Source organism: Loxodonta africana, chromosome 3 (assembly GCF_030014295.1).
Source record: "Loxodonta africana isolate mLoxAfr1 chromosome 3, mLoxAfr1.hap2, whole genome shotgun sequence".
NCBI classification, from domain to species: domain Eukaryota; kingdom Metazoa; phylum Chordata; class Mammalia; order Proboscidea; family Elephantidae; genus Loxodonta; species Loxodonta africana.
This window is the reverse complement of record NC_087344.1, coordinates 178459670-178484414: the sequence shown is the minus strand read 5'-3', so window position 1 is coordinate 178484414 and position 24745 is coordinate 178459670. Positions and strand designations below refer to the sequence as shown.

The following is a 24745-nucleotide window of genomic DNA, read 5'->3' as shown; positions in this document are numbered from 1 at the left end:
TTCAGAGGTTTGTCTAGCCTCCATGGCTCCAGAAAGTGTGGATTCCATGAGAATTTGAAATTCTTTTCTGCATTTTCCCCTTACTGATCAGGAGTCTTCTATGGAATCTTTGATCAAAACGTTCAGTAATGGTTGCGGGGCACCATCCAGTTCTTTTGGCCTCATAGCAAAAGAGGCTGATGTTCATGAAGGTGATTAGCCACACATTTCATTTTCGCCTCCTATTCCTGATTGTCATTCCTCTGTTGCTCCAGATGAGAATAGACCAACGTTGTACCTCAGGTTGCCGCTTGCAAACTTTTAAGACCTCAGGCACTACACAGTGAACTGGAAGGTAGAACAAGCACTAAACACAATATTAGGCCAATTAACTGGGATGTCCCATGAAACCATGACTCTAAACCTCGAAACCAAGGAACCAAATCCCTTGAGGTGTTTGGTTGTAGATAAGCAGCCTCAGCAGCTGATGAAAGCAGCTTTATAGTTACGGTATTTTCTGCAGGAACTTTTTTAAAAGTCCATCCATGAAAAGTTCATGGATGAAGGCCAAAGATGAAGAAATTGAAGATTTTTACCAACTTCTATAGTCTGAAATTGATCGAACATGCGATCAGGATGTATTGATAACTACTGGTCATTGGAATGCCAAAGCTGGAAACAAAGAACAATTGGTAGTAGGAAGATATGGCCTTGGTGATAGAAAAGATGCCAGAGATCAAATGATAGAATTTAGTAAGACCAATGACCTCTTCATTGCACATACCTTTTTTCTACAACATAAATGGTGACTGTACACATGGACCTCTGCAGATGGAATACACAGGAATCAAATTGACTATATCTGTGGAAAGAAACAATGGAAAAGCTCAATATCATCAGTCAGAACAAGGCCAGGGGCCAGTCGTGGAACAGAGCATCAACTGCTCATGTGCAAGTTCAAGTTGAAGCTGAAGAGAATTAGAACAAGTCCACGAGAACCAAAGTATGACCTTTAGTATATCCCACCTGAATTTAGAGACATCTGAAGAATAGATTTGACACATTGAACTCCAGTCACCAAAGACCAGATGAGTTGTAGAATGACATCAAGGACATCATACATGAAGAAAGCAAGAGGTCGTTAAACAGACAGGAAAGAAAGAATAGACCAAAATGGATGTCAGAAGAGGCTCTGAAGCTTGCTCTTGAACGTTGAGTAGCTAAAGCAAATGGAAGAAATGATGAAGTAAAAGAGCTGAACAGAAGACATCAAGGGGAGGCTCAAGAAGACAAAGTAAAGTATTATAGTGGCATGTGCAAACACCTGGAGTTAGAAAACCAAAAGGGGAGAACACGCTCAGCATTTCTCAAACTGAAAGAACTGAAGAAAAAATTCAAGCCTCAAGTTGCAATATCGAAGGAAAAATATTAAATGACACAGGCAGCATCAAAAGAAGATGAAAGGAATATACAGAGTCACTATACCGAAAAGAATTGCTCGATGTTCTACCATTTCAGGAGGTGGCATATGATCAGAAACTGATGGTACTGGTAGAAGAGGTCCAAGCCGCACTTCAAGGCATTGGCGTAAAACAAGGCTCCAGGAGTTGACGGAATAACAATCGAGATGTTTTAACAGACGGATGCAGTGCTGAAAGTGTCTGTGCCAAGAAATTTGGAAGACAGCTACCTGGCCAACCGACTGGAAGAGACCCATATTTATGCCTATTCCGAAGAAAGGTGATCCAACCAAATGCGGAAATTATCGAATGGTATCAATTAAGTATTTTTGCCTTTTTTGGTGTAGGGACTTTTTGTTTTGATTGTGGTAAATATATATGTTGCAAAACATTGACCATGTCAGCTCTTCATATGTGCAATTCAGTGACATTAATCATGTTTATCATGTTGTCCAACCATTGCCATTGTCCATTTCCATATTTTTTCCATCACCCTTAACAGAAACTCAGTGTCCCCTAAAGTAGTGAGGCCCCCTTTTCCCTCCCATCCCTGATTATCACTGATAAACTTTGGTCTCTAGACGCTTGCATATTCTAGATATTTCATACAAGTGAGATCATACAATATTTGTCCTTTTGTGACTGACTTATTTCACTCAGCGTAATGTTTTCAAGGTTCATCCATGTTATAGCATGTATCAGGACTTCATTTCACCCTATGGCTGAGTAATATTCCATTGTATGTATATACCACACTTATCCATTCATCTGTTGATGAACATTTAGGCTGTTTCCACCTTTTTGGCTAGGAGGGGAATTGCTAGATCATATAATTCTATGTTTAACTTTTTGAGGAGCTGCCAAAAATGCTTTCCACAGCAACTGTATCATTTTACAATTTCAGCAGCAGTGGATGAGGGTGCCAATTTCTCCACATCCTTGCTACCACCTGTTGTTTTCTGTTTTTTTGATCATAGCCATGTTAGTGGGTATGAAGTGGTATTTCCTTGTGGTTTTGATTTACATCTTCCTGATTAATGGCGTCAAGTATCTTTTCATGAGCTTTTTGGCCATTTATATTTCTTCTTTGATGAAATATTTATTCAAGTCCCTTGCTCATTTTTTGATTGGGTTGTCTTTTTGTTATTAACTTACAAGAGTTCTTTTTATATTTTAGATATTAAACCCTTATCAAATACATGGTTCCCAAAATTTTTCTCCCAATTTTTATGTTCTCTTCACTTTATTGATCAAGTTATTTTATGAACAAAAGTTTTTAATTTTTATGAGGTTTCATTTATCTATTTTGTTGCGTGTGCTTTCAGTGTCATGTCTTATTGTGTAAGATTTTTATCGTAAATTGTTTAAGTCAGTTAAGTACCGTTCAAAAAAAAGGCAGTGTTTCTTACCCTCACTTTTTATCAATAACTTGTCAGAATATTACATTCTAGGTTCAAAATTATTCTCCCTTATAACTTTTTATTTTGGTTTTTGTTGTTTTATTTTTCCGAACTTTTTATTTTGAGAATTTTCAAAACTGTAGAAAAGTTGCCAGAATAAAACAGTGTACATTGATTTACCCATCACATAGATTCATGGTTCACCAATTGTTAACAATTTGCTACGTTTGCTTTTCTCTTTCTCTTATATATACTTACTTTTTCCCCCCTCTGGACCATTTGAGAGTTATTGTAGACTTCATGACACTATCCCTAAAACCTTCACAATGTATCACCTAAGAATGAGGACACTCCCACGTAACCACAATATACTTACTGCATACAGAAAATTTAATGTTAATACAATACTATTATGTAATACATAGTCCATGTTCACATTTTTTCAATTTTCCCAATAATGTCTTTTATAGATAGCTGTCTTTCTGATGGAGGATCTATTCATTACATTTAGTTGCCATATTTCTTTAGTTTCTTTTACTTTAGAAGTCTAGACTGGTCCAGAAGTCTAAGCCAGATGTTTTTAAGAATGACCCACCATTTGACTTATTCTCATTGTTGCCTCACAAGATAGCATTCTGTTTAACAAATAGGATTATAATGACATTGTAATGCCCAGTAATTGGTGGAACAACCTTCTTGTCTCCTGGCCAGCAATCCACATAAGCCCGTGATAGGAATACCACTAAGTTATTAAAGCTAATATCTTGCTCAGTTCCTGCTAGGTTCACAAACTTATGTTGATCGGGCAGTCATAGACTCAGAATTTTAGAGCTAGATGAGGATTTAATAGTCTATCCCTTACTGCTAAGAGAAGTGAAGTAATTTACTTAAGTCACCCAGCAGTTTAGAGAGCATAACAATTAGATCTTTCATTCCATAAGAGGAATTACTTTGCTGAATGACTTTTCGTATAGTAATTATTATGGTTTTAGGTGGCATATCTTGGCATGGGGTTGGGTATGTGTTAATATATGTTCAGATTTGTGTCCTTCATAATTTTTTACTTTCTCCCTCTTGGAATTTTCTCGAGCATCCTCAAATTTCATCTGCTGGTATGACCTCCTCTTTATGATCTAAGCTCACTACTCTTGATGTTGCAAACCACTCACTGGTCAAATATTTGCCCCTTGTTTTCATTACGCCTTCCCTCTAGTCTTTCTGCCCAGCCCATGACCCCTGTATTCTTTACCAAATCATCTTGGATTCTTGCTTTTTGATAAGTGTTCCATTAAAACTACCAGTCTTTTCATTCATAATGGTCTAGCATCTGCCCATATTCATAGGCTGTCCTACAGAACAGCCTCTAACAAAACTAGGCTGTCCTAAGCCCCTGGTAATAGAATTGTTTACCTTTATACCAAGAAGTTGGTATAGCACCAAAATCCACACATGGCATGTGCCCAGGTTTCAAGGGGTTCTGCTAGGAGACCTAAAGCTCTTACGAAGTTGTCTAAAACAAAGAACATGTCAGGAGGGCCTGTGGTGGCTCCATGTCTGCTAAACGTGTTCATGACACGATTAAGTACGCTTTCCTTATTGGAGGAGCAGAAAATCATTGTGAGAGTGTTGAAGGCACAAGCAGAGTCAGAAAGCCAAATTAAAAAAAGAAGCTTTCTTGAGTAATAAAAATCAAATGGCTTGTTCTGTTAAAAACAAACAAAACTACCAGGCTTTTACATCAAAAGTTCTACCTAGAAGTTTTCTTAATTCCGAACCAGTTAAGTATTTTCAAAATTTGTCTATTTTCTTAAGGTCTTGTATTGATTTTGAATTAATTTAATACAGAAGAGATAAATGTGGATATAATACAACTCTGAAAATTATCAGTGCTTTAGAAAAAGCAAATATCTCTTCCATCTCACTTTTTTTTTTCGGGGGAAGTAGAGGGTGAATATACTTTTCTCTCCCAATTTTGGAAAATATTATGAAAGAATGGCTTGGGAAAGGGACAAGTATATGCAGCTGCCTCTCTTTTTCATTTTTTTCTCTTAAATAAAGCATTTTATTTAAAGTATAAAAATGCTTATTAGAAAAGAATTAAAAAATATATAACAGCATAATAAACAACATTAGGTCACTTATATAAAAGTAACTACCCAATATAAACACTGTTAACATTGAGGTTTTTGTTTTGTTTTTCATAAAATAAAATTACTTTATATGTACAGTTTTATTTCCTGCTTTGATATTTTTTTAATTTAACATTGCCATAAGCAGTTTTGGAAACCCTGGTGGAATAGTGGTTTAGTGCTACGGCTGCTAACCAAAAGGTCGGCAGTTCAGATCTACCAGGTGCTCCTTGGAAACTCTATGGGACAGTTCTGCTCTGCCCTATAGCGTCGCTATGAGTTGGAATCGACTCGATGGCAGTGGGTGATTTACATGTCATTTAAAATTATCCATAAACATTTTTTGGTAGCATATTATTCCATCTGAATTTTGTTCTGTGATTTGATAATAGGATATATATAGCTAAATGGTTAACATTTAGATTTCCATTTTTCCTACTATAAACGATGCTATAATGAACATTCTTTGTGGTAGATCATTTTCTGGATGTTTATTTCCTTAGGATAGAATGTTGTTAGCTATTTTTTAAAATTATTTTTTGTTGTTGAGAATATACATAGCAAGACGTATACCAATTCAACAGTTTGTACATGTACAATTCAGTGACATTGATTACATTCTTCGGTTGTGCAGCCATTTCTCACCCTCTTTTTCTGAAATGTACCTCCCTCATTAACATAAAGTCACTGCCCCATAAGTTTCCTATCTAATCTTTCGAGTTGCTGTTATCGATTTGATCCCATATGGATAAATCTTAAAAGAGCGTAATGCTCAAGGCAGTCATTCTTTCCTAATTTAGCTAAACTATTTGGTTTTAAGAAGACTTCAAGGAATATTTTTGGTTTATCTCAGGGCAATAGTGTGGGGGTTCATCCAGCCTCCATGGCTCCAGAAAGTGTGGATTCCATAAGAATTTGAAATTCTGTTCTGCATTTTACCCTTTTTGATCAGGATTCTTCTACAGAATCTTTGATCAAACTGTTCAGTAATGGTATCCAGGCACCATCCAGTTCTCCCCGTCTCATGATAGAGGAGGCTGTTGTTTGCGGAGGGAATTAGCCACCATTCCATTTCCTCCACCTATTCCTGACTCTCCTATCCTCCTGTTGCTCCTGGCAAGTAGAGACCAGTTGTCATGCCTTGGGTAGCCACTTGCAAGCTTTTAAGACCTCAGGTATAATGCAAGAAGCCCTAAACAAGTTATTAGGCTAATTAACTGGAATGTCCCATGAAACCATAACCCTAAACCTCCAAACCAAGAAACCAAATCCCATGAGCCGTTTGGTTGTGCATAAAAGCATCCTCAGCAGCTACTCTTTTTTTTTTTTTTTTGGTTCGTGTTGTAAATATGTCTATTATATAACTGTTAGCAATTTTTAAAATAATTTGTCCTTTGTATTTTTTAATAATGTCTTAGTGCTTTTGTATTGATTTTTGTGAATGCTTCACTTAGTTAAGATTTTAATCTTTTATTTCTCGTGTAATCCTCAGTTTGTTTGCCTTTTGAATTGAGCTGATGTACTTGTTTTTCCTCAAACCAGTACACACAAAACTAAATTCACCCGTCATGCTTTTCCTGTTTCCTCATTGTCCAGATGACCAAGCCAGAAATTGAAATCTTACCTTTTCACCTTTGATCCTCTCTTGCCCACTGAGTCCTATCGATTCAGCCTCCTAAATATATTTTTTTATCCGTTCACTTTGTTCCATCCCTTACAAGCCACGATCTTCATGTTACTGTTACCTCTCACCTGGGTTTCTGCAGCAGCCTGCCTTCTGGTCCTCCTGCCTCCCTGTCAACCTATTTACCAAACTGCAGTGAAAGTTACAGTTGCTGTGTTCGCTTCCCAAATTCTTTAATGTGACTTAAAAGACCTTTTTTTGGTTTAGCCTCTGATCACCTCTACAGTCTCACTTTTTACCACTTTCCTCCTTAGGTATTAGGTACTGAAATAAGCCACAGTCTAATCTTCTGGCCTTTGCCTCTCCTATTCCCTTTAAGCACTCCCTACCCCGCCCCATACACACCTGGCATCCTGATATCTTCCCCCCTGGACTTTCAGGTCTCAGATTATACCACCTCTGGGAAGTCTTCCCTGACGTTTTCCTTGACTGATTAAATGTTCTTCACCTAAACAGAGAAGCGCTTTTAGCACATTATTTTCTTCTAGCCTTTTTGTGCTGTTTTTATATAATTGTCATCTTATTTTTTAATCACTATTTCCCAAACAGTATTCCAAGGAATGAAAATATCCCATGAGCTATTATGTGTTATATAAAAGAAGGGTTCCATAGTCACATTTGGAAAACAGTACATACTGCACTCGGAGATTCATAATATAAATTAGCATGTTAAAGCCCCGAGAAGTTCCACCAGATATTCTGATAGGTGCTGGGTATATATGAGAAAACCAAAACCAAAACCAAACCCAGTGCTGTCTAGTCGATTCCAACTCATAGTGACCCTATAGGACAGAGTACAACCGCCCCATAGAGTTCCCAAGGAGCGCCTGGTGGATTTGAACTGCCGACCCTTTGGTTCGCAGCCGTAGCGCTTAACCACTACGCCACCAGGGTTTCCATGTATATGAGAGTGAACATTTTTCTGACTAGATCTTACTATAGCTCCTTTATTTGGTACTGGTCATCACTCCTTCCTGAAATTGCTCCTTTGTCATCTGTGACACTATTCTCTTGATTTTTCTGATAGTTCACAGTTCCTTTTTTCTCTTCTTCATGGATTCCGTTTTCTCTGTCTGCTACTTAAATGTTGGATATTCCTTGGGTTCTTTCTTATCCCACTGCTCTTTTTGTACTTCATATTCTCCCAATATTCTCATCCACTCTGGTGGTTTCAAACTCACATTTACCACTGAATAATTGTTTTAATCAGGGCTCAAGGACAATAGAAATGTTTCAAGTAAATGGGCCAGCCCTGGGAAATGGAACCTAAAGCACCTCGGGGGGCGGGGGGCGGGGGGGTGGTGAGGAAGAGTTGGGAGGCCACCAGCTCCCACCACTAAACATCCAAGGTAAAAACTTAGAAGCCATTCTTGATTCTCCTTCTCACATTTACCAAGTTCTGCCAATTCCAAATCCTAAACGCTTACCATATCATTTCCCTCCTCTCCAGCATCAGTATCACTCCTCTATTTCATGCCCTCATCATCTCTTGCTTGAGCTGATTCAAATAGCCTACTTTTACATACAATTTCCTGCTCCCTTTTGTCAAAACTCCATGAACTCATCAGAATGATATATTTTAAAAATACAGGTCTGATTACACCATTGTATTGCTTGAAACTCATCAGTGGTTTCCTGTGTCTCTAGAGTAAAGAGGAGAAACTCTTTAATAAGGCTTAGAGCTTAGAGGCTATGGCTTCTGTCTCCCCTCTCTTCCGTGATTAGAACCTGATTCTGCAGCAGCCTTAAACTGTCATGGCCCTTGTGACTTCATTCTAGTTTTCTTCGTTGTGACTGTCCACACTACTTCCTTTTCCTGAAATACTGTTTCCTTCTTAACCAGCGCATGTGTCTTTTACATATCAGCAGATAGTTACGCAATTTCTCCTTCAAGGCTATGAACTCCTTGAGGGTGGGGACTGTGTCTTACTTATTTGTGTTATCCCAGCACCTCAGGTACATACTAGGTGCTTTGTAAATGTTTGTTGAATGAATGCAGGCTTGCACAGATTCATTCCAAGCCATGGGCCTTCAATTCTTGTTGTCCCCCCACGTTTTGTCTCAAGTTTCTCAACTGCAAATTCTACCAAGGAGGTTTACAGGTACCTAAACTCTGCAGGTTAACATAGGCATCTCTTATTTTAAATGATGATGATGATGATGCATTATGGTGATATTAAAAATGATGTAGCGTTAGTGTATAGAGAAATTCGAACACTCTGTTTTCATATATGGTATTGAATATACTATAAAACTTAAATATAACATCGTAATATGTATTCATTTGCCCACAAGTCTTAAATTTTTTTAAGTTGATTGAAGAGCTCAAACAGCAATAATTTAGACTTTTAGTTAGAAAATCTCATCTTTCTGTTATTAGACAAACTCTTGTTAGTAGAGACTGAATTTATGTCATATAGGTCATTTATGTTGGAGCCCTGGTGGTGCAAAAGGTCAGCAGTTTGAATGCACCAGCTGCTCCTTGGAAACCCTATGGGGCAGTTCTAGTCTGTCCTATAGGGTAGCTATGAGTAGACATCGACTCAGCAGCAATGGGTTTGGGTTTTTTTTTTTTTTTAGGTCATTTTTTTATTTCAATCTGTTTAATATTGTCCATAAAAGTATGAAATTCAACAGACTGAAATAATTCTTAAGACATTTCTAGCAGCAGTGTAAACCTAATTTTATATTTTCTTTCTTGTGTATATCTGATTCCAGATCTGTTACTACTCTGGGGCTCTGCTTTTGAACCATGTTGATACCTGTTATGATTCTTGCCACATGTTTCACTATGATTTTGGGTTAGTGCAGTAGCCTTCTATTAACTTCCCTCTAATTTTGCCCCGTTTTAATCCATCTGCTACATCTTTGCCAGAATGATCTTTCTTAAAACTTTCATCTGATCACGTGTGTCTTAATTAACATCCTCTAGTGGCTCCCCATTGCCTTCAGAATTAAGTGTAGACTCCTTAGTGTGGAAGTCAGGCCTTGTGTGCCTCTAGCTTACTTCGATACTCTGCTACATGCAGTCCATGCTTTACTTACCCTGAACTACGTATGAGACCCGCAATGCCTCATGCTCTCAAGCTTCGGGATTTTTATGCAGGCTGCTGCCCTGGCCTGAGCTGTCTTCCTTCCTTCTCTCACCCCTTTCTCACTCCCCCACTCTGCTTAACTCTGTTATATCCCGATATTTCCATCCCCACCCTGGAGTCTGTGTGTTTCCATTGCACACTGCTAGTTTAATTTTCTTTGTCCCTGTCACTTAATCATTGAGGAAAGGGACAGTGAGTGTCCAGATATTTGGCACAGTATCTAGTATATGTATGTTCTTAATAAATAGTTGTGGACTGTTGCCATTATTGGAAACCCTGGTGGCGTAGTAGTTAAGAGTTACAGTTGCTAACCAAAAAGTCGGCAGTTTGAATCCACCAGGCGCTCCTTGGAAACTCTGTGGGGCAGTTCTGTACTGTCCTATAGGGTCGCTATGAGTCGGAATTGACTCGACAGCAACAGGTTTGGTTTTTGGTTTATTCCCATTATTGTTAGTAATCCTGGAATGCAATGACTGGTTTGTTAACTTAAAAAAAAATCTATTTTTGTAGCCTCAAGGAATCGGTTCTCCCAGTGTTTATCATGCGGTTATTGTCATCTTTTTGGAGTTTTTTGCTTGGGGATTATTGACGGCACCCACGTTGGTGGTAAGTAATTTTTAACTTATCTATCACTGACTCTAAAATCTCTTTTTCTTCAGTCTCAGAGAAAAAAATGGCTCCTTCCCCCCACCCCCGTTGTTAATCCTCCTACCAGTATTGTCAGCCTTCCAGTACTGTTCTATACTTTCTTGCTTGAGTTGTCTTCTCCAATCTGTCTTCTTTATTTATTGATTTATTTTATTTGGGTGGGAGTGTCAGTCTTCTGGTGAACACTGAACATGTTTATGCAGAGGCTCAATAACCACCCTGTTTGGAAAGGATGGGAGGGACTTCTATATGAGTGATAGATTTAAGAAAGATGACGTCTATGGCCCTGGGTCACTCAGCATAGTTATTTCAAGATTCATTCATGTAGGTGTGCCTTCTAAATAACCAGTTGCTGTTGAGTCGATTCCAACTCATGGTGACTCCCTGTGTGTCAGAGTAGAACTAACTGCTCCACAGGGTTTTCAAGGTTGTGACCTTTCAGGAGCAGATCACCAGGCCTTTCTTTGAAGGTGCTTCTGGTTGGGTTGGAACTGCCAACCTTCAGTTAGTAGTTGAGCACTTAAGTGTTTGTGCTACCCAAGGATGCTGTTTTCAGGTACCAAAAAAAATCAAACCCACTGCCATCAAACCACTTCCAACTCATAGCAACCCTGAAGGTCAGAGTAGAACTGCCACATAGGGTTTCCAAGGAGCAGCTGGTGGATTCGAACTGCTGACCTTTTGGTTAGCAGCCAGGCTTTTAACCACTATGCTACCAGGGCTTCCTTTATTTTAGGCTAAGGATGCTAAGAAGTAACCATCTGGAAGGCGATTCTTTCATAGGCATAAGCTGATTTTACCCAAATTTTCCCAGATTTGGGACCTTAGAAAAGACTCCCTGCCAGACTGAACAACTCAGTAGCTAGTTCAGACTGAACAACTCAGTAGCTAGTTTTTCATTTTGATGCGGTTGAGGGGAGTGGAATGAAGCAAGGTAGTTATGGTAGAAGTCTGTAATATCTTGAAAACCTATAATATCTTCTTAGTTGCTGTCAAGTTGATTCCAACTCATGGTGACCCCATATTTGGGTAAACATACAGTTTACCAAATCCCAAGAGAGTAGAATTAAGTGATAGACTTCCTTATATTTCATGAGCTTGCTCACTGTTACACAAAAAGATTTTTACAAAAAAATTTTCTGTGAAAAAATTAAATAATCATGTGAGTAAGTTCCACTAGTCTAAGAAAATTTACATTCCATATTTCTTGGCATATTATTGTAGTTACATAATCGTTACTGTATCTATATAAAATATTGATGTTTATCAGTTAATTTCAATGTATAGGGTATGTTCATGAGTACTGCTGTTACAGGATTCAGAGGAAAAGAAAACCTTCCAATGTAATTCTCTTTGTAATAAATCATGCGTTGCAAATTAAGTAGTCCCATGAATAACTGACATATAATTTTAAGAATTCTGATTTGAATATGTTTTGCTTGAGATCGTTTCCTTTTTAAGAAGTAAACCTGTAATGGGTCATAAAAAAAAATTTTTTTTTTCATAAGATCTGTATAAATGGATTTTCAGAATCACTGAAATGTGGCCTTTTAAAATACCATAATTTAATAATTTAAATAATTTCTGATATAAATCTTTCAAATTTAATTATACATTTCCTATCTTCATAATCCAAGTACATTGAATTGGAAATTTTTCAGCTGATCCAAATTCATCATTATGACATATGTAACTTCATTATATTGTAATAATCTGATGTCAGGTGCTCTTGAGGTGCTGGAGTAGCTATGTGGTCTCACACATTTATGTTCACTTTCCAGTGGTCCAGTGTGTTTGTTTATAATCTACTACCAATTTAACATACAGATCTGTCTGGTAGATTATTTCTGTGGCTTAAGGTGCTTGAGCTTTGTAATATTTTGATGTGCCCAGGCATAGTCCTAAGCATTTAAAATATATTACCATTTTTAATCCTTAAAACCACCTTAGGAGTGATGAGGAAACTGAGGCTGAGAAAAGATAACCAACTTAATTGCTAGTATGATAGTAAATTGTAGCACTGGGGCACATTGGTCTGCTTGATTCCAGTGCTCAGTCTTTGGGGGAAGCTGGAACTAGTGGTTCATACCATGTTTTAGGTAATTGAGGTTATTGGCAGCCCAGTCATTAGCTAAGTAAGAGGATTAAAATGAGGTAGGATGTTAGCACACATTATAAAAAGCTTTTTGTAGTGTTTTCATAATTTGTCATCAGGATTTGAAGTGTGTATAGTCACTTTTTAAAATTTGCTTCTGATTTATATTTTTTGGGTATGTCAGCATTTTGTCTAACTGTGTTATAATTTTTTCTAGTCAGACAAAGGGAAACTGTCTTCTTTAAAAGAACAAGGGAGGGATCCAGCTATATAGGCATAGGGCTATTTTTTTTTTTAATACAAATAGAAAACAAATGAATGGAACTGTATTTCAAACGAACAGCATAGTCACATCGAAATAAAAAAAGAAAAACCAGCCCATGTAACTTTCAAACACAGTGCTGAGTCTAAAGATAAAAATGATAAAGAGATTGTGAACTTTATTTAGCAGGTTTGTCATTGGGAGCAGTATGGGTGTAGCACCTCTGAAACTATCATATGTATATAATTTTTCATAGAAATGGGAAAACCGTCATTAGTATATTCTTAATTATTTCTGTTAATTAAGAAAAAGGATAAAAAAAAAAAAAAACCCTGTTGCCATCAGGGAAACCCTGGTGGCGTAGTGGTTAAATGTTACAGCTGCCGACCAAAGGATCAGCAGTTTGAATCTGTCAGGCTCTCCTTGGAAACTCTATGGGGCAGTTCTACTCTGTCCTATAGGGTCACTATGAGTCGGAATCAATTCGACGGCACTGGGTTTTTTTTGGGGGTTGCCGTCAAGTCAATTCCGACTCATAGTGACCCTGTAGAACAGAGTAGAAGTGCCCCATGGGATATCCAGGGAGCACCTGGTGGATTTGAACTGCTGACCTTTTGGTTAGCAGCCATAGCTCTTAACCACTACGCCACCAGGGTTTTCAAGAAAAAGGGTACCTTTTATTTTATTTCGTTTTTTACTCTTTAAAATACTGAATTGAATTCTAGTTAGGAAAATGAAAGGTGCTAATTTGGGAGGACTTAATAAACATTTTTTTTTTTTTTTTTTGCCAGCATGGCTGCATTGGGAATAGTTACTATAACATCAGTTATTTGATTTTCAACAAGACTTTGTTTTTCCATGGTTATTATAACAGTTACCCTTAGTTTCCATGTTTGTTTTTATACATTCATTTTAAAATGGCAAAATGCTAAGTTATGGTTACTGGGGAGAGTGGTCTATAACGCTACCATATTCACAATTCTTTACCTTTTTCATTTTTTACGTGATTATATATATATTTTTTAATTTTATTTTATCTTGTTGAGAATATACACAGCAAAGCATGACTAATTCACCAGTTTCTGTGTGTACAATTCAGTGGCATTGATTAAGTTCCTGGAGTTGTATAACCATCCACACTCCCATTGCTGAGTTGTTCCTCTTCATTTACACAAACTCACTGCCCCTGAAGGTTCCTATCTGATCTTTCAAGTTGCTGTTATCAGTTTGATCCCATATAGATAGTTCTTTAAAACAGCATAATGCTCAAGGCAGAATTTTTTTTTCTTTTGCATTTTTTTATTGTGCTTTAAGTGAAAGTTTACAAATCAGTCTCTCATACAAAAACTTACACACACCTTGCCATGTACTCCTAGTTGCTCTCCTTCTAATGAGACAGCACATTCCTCCTCTCCACCCTGTCTTCCTTGTGTCCGTTCAGTCAGCTCCTACCCCGCTCTGTCTTCTCATCTCGCCTCCAGACAGAAGCAAGGCAGATATTTTTTACAGGTTAAGCTAAATTACTGTTTTGTTTTAAGAAGACTTCAGGGGATATTTTTGGTGTAAGGTTTAAAGATTATCTCAGAACAGTAGTTCATCCAGCCTTCATGGCTCCAGAAAATCTGGAGTCCATGAGCACTTGATTATATTTTTAAAATCAAGCATCTAAAAAAAATGTTTTAATATTAAGTTCAGCTTTATTTTTTCAAATTTTTTTTCTCATCTGCAGCATGTACATATTTTTAACTAATTACAGTTTTTATGCAGTTCTTCCCCACATTGCCATTTTTTCTCTTAATTTATGATGTGATGAGGAAAACCTGGGGGTGGGGGAGGGCAGTGTAGCAGAGACTTGGGCAAAACAAGGATTAGGTTAAATATATTAGACTGAGGTGTGTCTCAATGCCAAGGCTTGTTACGCTCCAGGTACTTTGGCCTTTGGGCATTGCACAGCAAGAATCTTTGAAACATCACTTAGGAAGATTGTGAGCATGGGCATGTATGTAAATCTGTAAACACTTGTGCACTGAGTAAGGGACAAAGTGGGTTAATCCCACCTTTGTCTCTAACTGGGTGATAAGGACCACATGAATCCAGTTTCCAAAATGTGGGGATAGATCCAGTGCTTATCTTCCCACCTCTCCATCTCATCTCCAGCCGCCCCAAGCAGCATTCTTCTCTCCAACCCTAGCCGTCTGGAGCTGGATCAGAGCTCAAAAGTTAGACAGGCACTGTCCTTCAGACAAGCTGTCCATCCAGCCCTTCTCTGACCCTAGTCACCCAGAGCTAGGTCAGAGCTTACAAGTTAGAAGGACACCTTCTTTCTGACTGCCAGATAGGCCAGCGCCAGCCTCTGCTGGCTCTCACCACTCCTGTGGGTTTATTAATTAACTGGAACAACTCACAGAATCTCACAGAAAGTACATCATGCTTACGGCTACTGATTTATTACAACCAAAAAGTATACAAACAGAGATGCATAGAGTAAGGTCTGGGATGGGCCCCAACACAAAGCTTCTATGTCCCAAAGAGGGACGTGCTATACTTTGCCATGCATGGCTACCAACCAGGAAGCTTATCTCAGCCTCAGGACTCAAGGCTCTCAGGGGGCTCCCTAGATTACATCATGCTTCCTGAGGCTTAGTCAGAGTTGGGCCCCCATGTGGTCCCTCTTGGTCTGATGTGGCCCCCCACTCACTTGCCTCACGTGTGGTCTGGCTGTAAAGAAATGGCCAAATTGCTTTCTGCAAGGTGATTCACACCTTGCAACACACACACTCTGTCCCTCTCTCTATCCTGTCTGTAAATTTAGGAACACAATATATGCTTGTTGTAAAACTCCAGTTGCTGAAATCAGAATCTTCAAGGATGAGGCCCAGGCATGTGTATTTTTTAGAAGTAATTCTGTTACATATCTAGTATATATCACAAATTAAGAACTAATATTAATTCACTCTGGCTTTTTAGAGTTTTGCTCATTTTGAAGCTTTTTGCTTACGAATATTGTTTTCTGTTGTTGTAGAGTAATCGGTTTCAGGGGATTATACTTGGTAAAAGGCACCAAGTGGTGGCACTTGGCTATTTCTAGTCAGTCTTATGTGTTCTTCTTTGGTCTTCCTTATTCATTGTCCAGCTTTTACATGCATATAAAGCAATTGAAAATAGCATGGCTTGGGTCATGTGCACCTTGGATCTCAAAGTGATGTCTTTGCTTTTTTAACACTTGAAAGAGGTCTTTTGTAGCAGGTTGGCCCAATGCAATGGGTCTTTTGATTTCTTGACTGCTGCTTCCTTGGACGTTGATTGTGGATCCAAGTAAAATAAAATCCTTGACAACTTGAATCTTTTCACTGTTTATCATGGTGTTGCTTATTGGTCCAGTTGTGAGGATTTTTGTTTTCTTTATATTGAGGTGTAATCCATACTGAAGGCTGTAGTCTTTGATCCTCATCAGTAAGTGCTCCAAGTTCTCTTCCTTTCAGTAAGTAAGGTTGTGTCATCTGCATAACACAGGTTGTTAATGAGTCTTCCTCTTTGTATACTCCAGTTGCTCAGATTACCTGCTCAGCATACAGACAATAAGTATGGCAAAAGGATACAATCCTGAAGAACACCTTTCCTAACTTTAAACCAAGCAGTATCCCCTTTTTCTTTTCAAACAAATGCCTCTTGGTTGTATACAGGTTCCACATGAGCACGATTAAATGTTCTGGGATTCCCGTTCTTTACAATGTTATTAGCTGAGGCAGACATTCAATGCACATAATCACTGTGTGCAAGGCATTCTATGAGGCACAATAAAGACAAAGATATATTAAATTCAAGGCATAAATGTAATGCCTGTATCTGAAAATTTTGAAATACACTTAGAAAGAAATATTTATTACATAACTGAAAAATACAGTAACTAAGTAACTCAGTACCGTAATACAAGAAACATCACAAGGCTTTATGTAACTGCAGCTGAGTTGTGTACTTACTATATGGCCCTAAGGAAGAAAGCAGTCGCTTTGGAGAGGAATGTTTGGTAGCAGAGGAGCAATTTCGAAGGTTGGAATATTAACTAGATAGAGGAGAAAAAGGGAATAAAAATCCAAAATGGGCGGAATGTCATTTTTAAAAGTCTGAATATTGAAAAGCTCAGGAATATCTCTGAAATAGTAAAGAGACCATTTTGATTGGAATGGAAAATGGCTTGGCAAAATGAATCACAGTGGTAAGATCTAGCATACTCTAAAGTTTCTTACTGGCATCGATTATGTCCTTCATTCTTTGTAACCCCAAGCCCATTTTTTGTCCGTAGAAAGATTTGACTGCATTAGGCCCTTAGTAATTATTGTATGAAAAGTAGATTTGAGCCGATTGTGGCGGGCTTTGGAATACCAGTTTAAGGAGTTTAAGTCTTTTCTTTTAGTATAGGGGGTGACATAGTTTGGCCAGAGAACTAAATCCTGCTCACAGCCTGTTTTTGTAAATAGCGTTTTATTGGAACACATGTTCATGTACACATTGTCCATGACTGTTTTTGTTCTACAACCACTTGTAATATCTATCTTAAAATATCTACTATCTGGTTCTTTACCGGAAAAGTTTAAAGACCCCTTCTTTAGATCTGTGAGCCTTTAGCTATTTATAACAGGGTTTTTCAACCTTAGCAAGTCCTTGGGTGTTACAGATGGTACACATGTGCTTGCTGCTAACTGAAAAGTTGGTGGTTCAAGTCCCCCCAGGGGCACCTCAAAAGAAAGGCCTGATGATCTACTTCCAAAAAAATCAGCATTGAAAATCCTATGGAGCATAGCTCTACTCTGACACACATGGGATCACCATGAGTCAGAAACAACTTGATGGCAGCTGGTTTGGTTTTGGTTTTCAGCCTCAGCACTATTGCCATATTGACAAATAATTATTTTTGGTGGGCGAGAGGACTTCTCGTGCATTGCAAAATGTTTAGCAGCATTCCTGGCCTTTACCAGTTAGATGCCATTAGTATTCTCCCTACCCCCTAAGTTGTGACAATAATTAATGACTCCAGACATTGCCAAATGTCCCACTGCCCCTGGCTGATAACCACCTATGTGAGCCAAATATTTGCATATCATAAATATGTGATTTTTTTTCCATGTTAATGATTTTCTTTTACTACTAACATTTCGTTTCTAATTTTCTTTATTTTTACATACATTGTGTAAATTTATTTTATTTGTATTTTAAACACAGAGATGTCGCTTTAGGGATTAAGGTGCTTTTTTATTGTACTTTAGATGAAGGTTCACAGAGCAAACTAGTTTTTCATTAAGCAATTAATATACATATTGTTTTGTGACATTGGTTGCCAACCCCATGACATGTCAACACTCACTCCTTTTCAACTTTGGGTTCCCTATTACCAGCTTCCCTGTCCCCTCCTGCCTTCTTGTCCCTGCCAACTGGGCTGGTGTGTCCATTTAGTCTCATTTTCTTTTATGGGCCTGTCTAATCACTGGCTGAAGGGTGAACCTCAAGAAGTGACTTCATTACTGGGCTAAAAGGGTATCCAGGGGCCATACTCTTAGAGTTTCTCCAGTCTCTGTCAGACCAATAAGTCTAAGTTTTTTTTTCTGTGTGTGAGTTAGAATTTTGTTCTACATTTTTTTCCAGCTCTGTCCGGGCCCCTCTGTTGTGATCCCTGTCAGAGTAGTCGGGCACCATTTAGTTGTGCTGGACTCAGTCTGGTGGAGGCTGTGGTAGTTGTGGTCCATTAGTCTTTTAGACTAACTCTTTTATTTTCTTCATTCCCCTTTGCTCCAGATGGTGTGAGACTGGTGGAGTATCTTAGATGGCTGCTTATAAGCTTTTAAGACCCCATAACAATGAGTAAATTTTTGTTAAATTTCTAGTTGTTAACCAAAGAAAAGTAACTGAAGAAAAGGGAACATTCTAGTTCTTCTGAAGATTTTTCTTGCGCAACGTGAGAAAGTATAATCAGCATGGTTCTCCTTCCTAAAGAGAATGCTTCTCACATTGCCATTCTTCTGTTCTGTTGTACATAGGGTCACTTTGAGTTGGAATCGATTCGATGGCACCTAACAACAACATTTTTTTTACTGAGAGACATCATGGTATAATGGAAGAGATGTTAACTTTTAAATCAAGCAGGAACCCAGTTGCTTCATCTGTAAAGTGTTAATATTATCTAATTCATAATGTTGGGATTAAATAAAAGAATATATATAAATCCTTGACACATAGACTATAAAAATGGTAATTGTCTATTATCATTTTCCAATTTCCTTTTCAACCAGTGGTTCACTTGTTGCCCAGTAAACAAATTGATGCCTTGTGGCTCAAGAGCAGGATAAAAGAAACTGTTACACATTTTCATAGGTTGGGATTTTTTTCCCTTAAAATGTAGTAATTTAAAATTCCTTATTAATTCTCCCAGTCTACTGTCTTAGATAATATATGCCTATCTGTAAGGGATCATAAGTCAGCCGTATGTAGGAAACAGCAGAGCGTAGTGATGAAAAGCACAGACGTTTAAGCCTGACTTCCTGAATATAATTTTAATGTTGCCGCTTACTGGCAATCTTAGGCTAGTTTCTCTAGAGAAAATCAGTGAAGTGTATAAATATATATATGTTAAAAGAAGACCATTGCCGTCGAGTCAGTCAGTCCAACTCATGGTGCCCCATAGGGTTTGTTCCAAGGAGCAGCCGGTGGATTCAATGCTGACCTTTTGGTTAACAGACGTAGCACATAACCACTGTGCCACCAGGGCTAGGGAGATTATATTAAGGAAAAGGCTGACATAGTTGTCGAGGCTAGAAAGTCCCGAGTCTGTGGGTCAGGCTGGAGGCTTCTCTTAACTCACGTAGCTGAAGGGCCTGGTCAGCACGAGATCAGCAGGTAAGACAGCAGGCCTCTGGCTCACAGCCTGTGGAGGCTGATGAATCCCAAGATCAGCAGGTAACCTGCTAACTCAGGTCCCAAGAACTGGAGGTCAGATGAACAGAAGGCAGCTGCAGAATCTAGAGTGAGCAAAAGCCCACGAGCTTTGCCAGAAAGTCTACCTATATTGGATGTAGACCACACCCCCAAGGAAACTCCCTTTGAACTGATTAGCTACTCCTATCAGATCTCATTGTGGAGGTGATTGCGTCATTACATAGCTACCCGACTGCATCATAACTGCCAAACCACTGAGAATCATGGCCAAGCCAAGTTGACACACAGCCTTAACCCTCGTACTGGCTGTGGATTCTGGGGCAAGATATTTAAACTCTCTGTATTTATCATTTTTCTTATAGGGTTGTTAGGATTAAATGAGTCAATATATGAAAAGTACCCAGATCAGTGCCTTTTACCGTAGTAAAATGCTGTATAAATGTTTTGTATTCTTAGTATTTACTCACATGTATAAGTCTCATACAAATCTGAAAATTTTTGTGAAGTAAAATTAGATGGAATTATCAAGGGGTGTTTGAAAATGAAATGTAGAAATTTTACTAAGATCAAAATGTAGCATGCAATTTTTATCTTATTTTCATTTTTCAGGTATTACATGAAACCTTCCCTAAACATACATTTCTGATGAATGGCCTAATTCAAGGAGTAAAGGTAGGATTAATTAATGTACACATACACGTGTAAGCACATACATACATACTTACGTAACTATGATTCTGCTAGTATATTTAGTTAACTAATTGAGTATTAATTTTTAAAATTAGATGCAGTATACCTTTGGGGATTGCACAGCACTTTTTAGACTGATTGGGTTTAGCCAACTCTGTATAATAATCAACCACATAATTACATAGTGACTCTGTGTTGGTATTTTTATTTCAGAGATCTGAATGCTTTTATAAACTAACAAAGAGAATATAGATTGAGGAGCAAAGAACTATACCCCCCCCCCAAAAAATATGTATGTATTTATCTAACTATATTGGTATGGTAAAATCTTGGTTATTATACAATTTTTTTATTATCAATTTGATTTGACCAACAAATTTTGTAAACAGATAATTGGCCTGTAGCTATAAAACCAGGTAGTTGGCACTGGATACTCTTTCTAGAGTTGCTGTAATTGAGAATTCATTAAAGCGTTTGGTGTTTAATACTTCACCAGAGCCCTGCAGAGGATTCTTGGCTATCTGGGGAAATTTTTTATTATGTATAGATAAATAGTTGTTTTTTTATCTCAAGTTTGGTGGAATAGAAACAAACTTGTTTAAAATTGATCTATGGCAGTAAAATGATTTTTTTTTTTTTTTTGCTTGCTGATATATAGTTTAAAATTTTTCATTTGAAATTTTTTTTTAGGGTTTGTTGTCATTCCTCAGTGCCCCGCTTATTGGTGCTCTCTCTGATGTTTGGGGCCGAAAATCTTTCTTGCTGCTAACAGTATTTTTCACATGTGCCCCAATTCCACTAATGAAGATCAGCCCATGGTATGTGCATATTTGGATTATAGCAACTAAATACCACTTTCCGTTATTGCTTTCTTAATGTTCTCTTATTTCTTTTACTTTCTTTCTTATCTGTATAGTTTTAGTTTTTGTCTTCTAATATGTTTATTCTTTGAAACAGATAAGAGGGCCCCTAAAAATACAGTAGCTAAGTAACAGTATATAAAGGCTTTTAGAACTAGATGATGTTATAGGAAGCAGCTAGAAAACTGGCTAGTCTGCTTTTGGATTTCACAGCCCAAATTTCAAAACAGTATTTTGGGGACTGGATAGGGTTAACATTTTTATTTACTTGAGTAAGACTGTTAAAAACATTCACAAAGTTTATTGTAGTTATCTGTGTTAATTAGGAATAGACTTGACTTATATATAAGCAAGCCCAAAATAATACTTGCTTAAAATCACAGAAGTTTATTTCTCTCTCTCCATGTAAAAGATGCCCGGAGTTGGGCAGTCCAGAGCTGGTATGGCAGTTCCAGGGAACCAGACTTTTTCTATCTTGCTGCCCTGCCATCCTCAGCTGTCACCTCACAGTACAAGATGGCTACTCCAGCTTCAGCCATCAAGTCACACTTCAGGCAGCAAGACGAGGGAGTGGCTAAGAAGAGCACACCACCTTCCTTTAAGGAAACTTTCCAGAATTCCCAGCCAACCTGTGCTTGCATCTTTTTGGTCAGATTTCAGGCATATGCTGCTCCTAGTTACAAGAGACTGGGCTCATGACCACCCTGATTAAGATCGGGATTCTTTCCCTGAGGAGGAAGGGAGGAAATGCTCACAAAGAGAAGGATTTTCCTAAGGTAATAGAGCCCAATTTAGGTGTAAATCTATTAATGCTCTGGCCTAGTGTTTGTTCTACTCTCCTGAGTATGAGTGTTACTTAATTCTGTATCTTTGATGGGCTGTATTTCCACAGTGTGTCTGGAAAGGCCAAGGTTATATATGGGGCAGGATCTCCCTTGCATAGGTCTTTTACAACTTTAAAGGCCAAGCCCTTGATAAGTGCTAATAATGAAAACAAAACCTTATCAAAGGAGTCTAGGAAATGATCTGTGTGTAGAAAAATATTAGTAAGCAATAAAGTCCTGGCAGAATTATATTTTGAAAATTCATTATGAATACACTTGATTTTAAAAACTAAACATCAGCATTACAATAGTAAGTTCTTATTCCCATCCAGGTATTTTGGAATCGTATACACTAAAACCTAGTTTGCTTTTTAAAATGTCTTTGTTTACTCCTTATAGTAGCTATCTATTCTCTATTTACGAACATTACCGGAACAGGTTTCTTCTGTGTGAAAACTGAGTTGTTTGTTTTGTCAACGTCTGAAGAGCTGAAGATAACCTGTGGAAAAACATCTAGTGTCTGTATATAGGCTCAAGATAAATATGAAGTAACTTGACTTTTGTTTTTTTGTGTAGTACTGTGGTGGGAAATATTTAGATTATGGATAAATTTTCATAGACTTTAGTTCATTGCTGTTCCTGAAAGAAACGACGACAAAGCCATGTAACATTTCAACAGTTGGGTAAAAGAGTGATGTGAATACATTATCTGAGTTTAAGTATTCCGCACAGTAGCTGAGTTGCTACTGAATGGCTACTAATATCCCCATGTTTTCATAGTATCTGTGGCTTGTGGTTTGTAGAAGAGCGAATCCATGAACTGTCGTAGTAAGCTGTTCATTGAAATTAGCTATTCTAATTTTAATTCACTTATAGAAATGAAGGAAGGTTAAGATAATAGCAGTTGTTCTAACCATTTCCTGTCAATTATCTTTCATTCCTAGGTGGTACTTTGCCGTTATCTCTGTTTCTGGGGTTTTTGCAGTGACTTTCTCCGTGGTATTTGCATATGTAGCAGATATAACCCAAGAACATGAAAGAAGTATGGCTTATGGACTGGTATGTGTGTTTATTCTATACCTTTTATATCTGCTGTAATATACTTTGTTTATTAAGTATTCCATGTTACAGGTGGTACAAACCTTTGCATTACAAGATTTATTTTTTTGTGTAAAATATATTTTGTAATAAAATCATTAGTGTACATTAAAAATATTTTTAAGCACCAAGTCTTGTCAGTTTTGATACCTTCCATCTAGGAAGTATTTATTAGTCATATGTGTCAGATTTGAAGTTACATTATATTTTACCTTATTAAAAAAAACAAAAACTCATTGTCAAGTTGATTCTTACTCATAGAGACCCTATAGAAATTATTTTTAACAGAATCCTAAAAATAAGGATTTATTTAATATATCTTGAGCTAAAGAAAAAGAGTTTCATTCCATCGGAGCCCTAGTGGTGTAGTGGTAAAGAGCTATGGCTGCTAACCAAACGGTTGGAAAGGTTGGAAATTCAAATCCACCAGCTGCTCCTTGTAAACCCTATGAGGCAGTTCTACTCTGTCCTCTAGGGTCGCTATGAGTCGGAATCAACTTGACAACAATGAGTTTGGTTTCATTTCTTTTATTCATTAAAACCAAAACAAAAAAACCAAGCCCATTGCTATCGAGTTGATTCCAAGTCCTAGCGACCCTAGAGGACAGAGTAGAACTGCCCCATGGAGTTTCCAAGGAGCACCTGGTGAATTCGAAAACTGCCAACCATTTGTTAGCAGCCATATTACTTAAACACTACACCAGCAGGATTCCCTTATTCATTAAATGGCTGGTCTAAAATACAGCAGGCTAACTTTTAGCTTAGGGATTGGCAAACTTTTTTATAAAGGGCCAAATAGAAAATGTTTTAAGCATCGTTGCCCCATACAGTCTCTGTGTCATGTTCTTCTTCATGGTTGTGTGTTTAGGGGGAGGGTTTGTTTTGTTTTTACAACTCTTTAAAAATGTTGGAACTATCTTTATCTGGATTTGGCCCACAGACTATAGTTTGTCATCCCCTGATCTAGCTGATTAGTATATTTTAGGGTTGATTAACACTGTTTTGGTAAACAGTGCCTTTTCTGTCAAATCCAGGAATAGAATGGCAACTGTAAGCGTAGTAACATTCACATCGTTATTAGATAGCCAGAAGTAGGACAGTGGTGAGTTTCAGCAAACACAGGACAAACATCTTTTGATAAATAAGGACCAAATATTGTGTCAGGCTGGATCTTATTTTTATGTGGGACGGTCGTCTCTGATTCAAAGGCCAGTGTAGCAGAGAATCATGGCATTAGAACATTTTGGTGGGGAGTATCTATAGTGAGAAACTGAATAAGAGAAGTAATGATTTCATTTGTAAAATTAGAACATTTAAGTGATTTGAGGCTGATAATAGCCAGTTGTTTTAACAGTCTATTGAAGTATAATTTATATATTATAAAATTCTTCCATTTTATATGTATAGTTCAATGAACTTTAGTAAATGTATACAGTTGTGCAAGCACAGCACAATTTCGTTTTAGATTTCTTTCAGCCCAAAACATTCCCTTGGGCCCATTTGCCATTAACCCTGGCCCCAGGCAGCTACCAATCTACTTTCTGTTTCTATAGTTTTGTGTTTTTTAGAAATTTCATATAAATGAAGGCATATA

The 24745-nt window shown here is 37.7% G+C and overlaps 1 protein-coding gene across 3 annotated transcripts in view; it reads left to right on the top strand.

The window, feature by feature from the left end:
- MFSD14A (major facilitator superfamily domain containing 14A) overlaps nucleotides 1–24745 on the top strand; it is a 57983-nt gene that overhangs the window by 6289 nt on the left and 26949 nt on the right. For 2 of the 3 annotated variants that reach the window (XM_064282493.1, XM_010589502.2), the window contains exons 2-5: nucleotides 10258–10353; nucleotides 20289–20351; nucleotides 21060–21187; nucleotides 22998–23112. In XM_064282493.1, coding sequence (XP_064138563.1) covers nucleotides 10258–10353; nucleotides 20289–20351; nucleotides 21060–21187; nucleotides 22998–23112 — 402 coding nt within the window. The remainder of the gene's footprint in view (nucleotides 1–10257; nucleotides 10354–20288; nucleotides 20352–21059; nucleotides 21188–22997; nucleotides 23113–24745) is intronic. The other variant, XM_064282492.1, reaches the window with a different exon arrangement.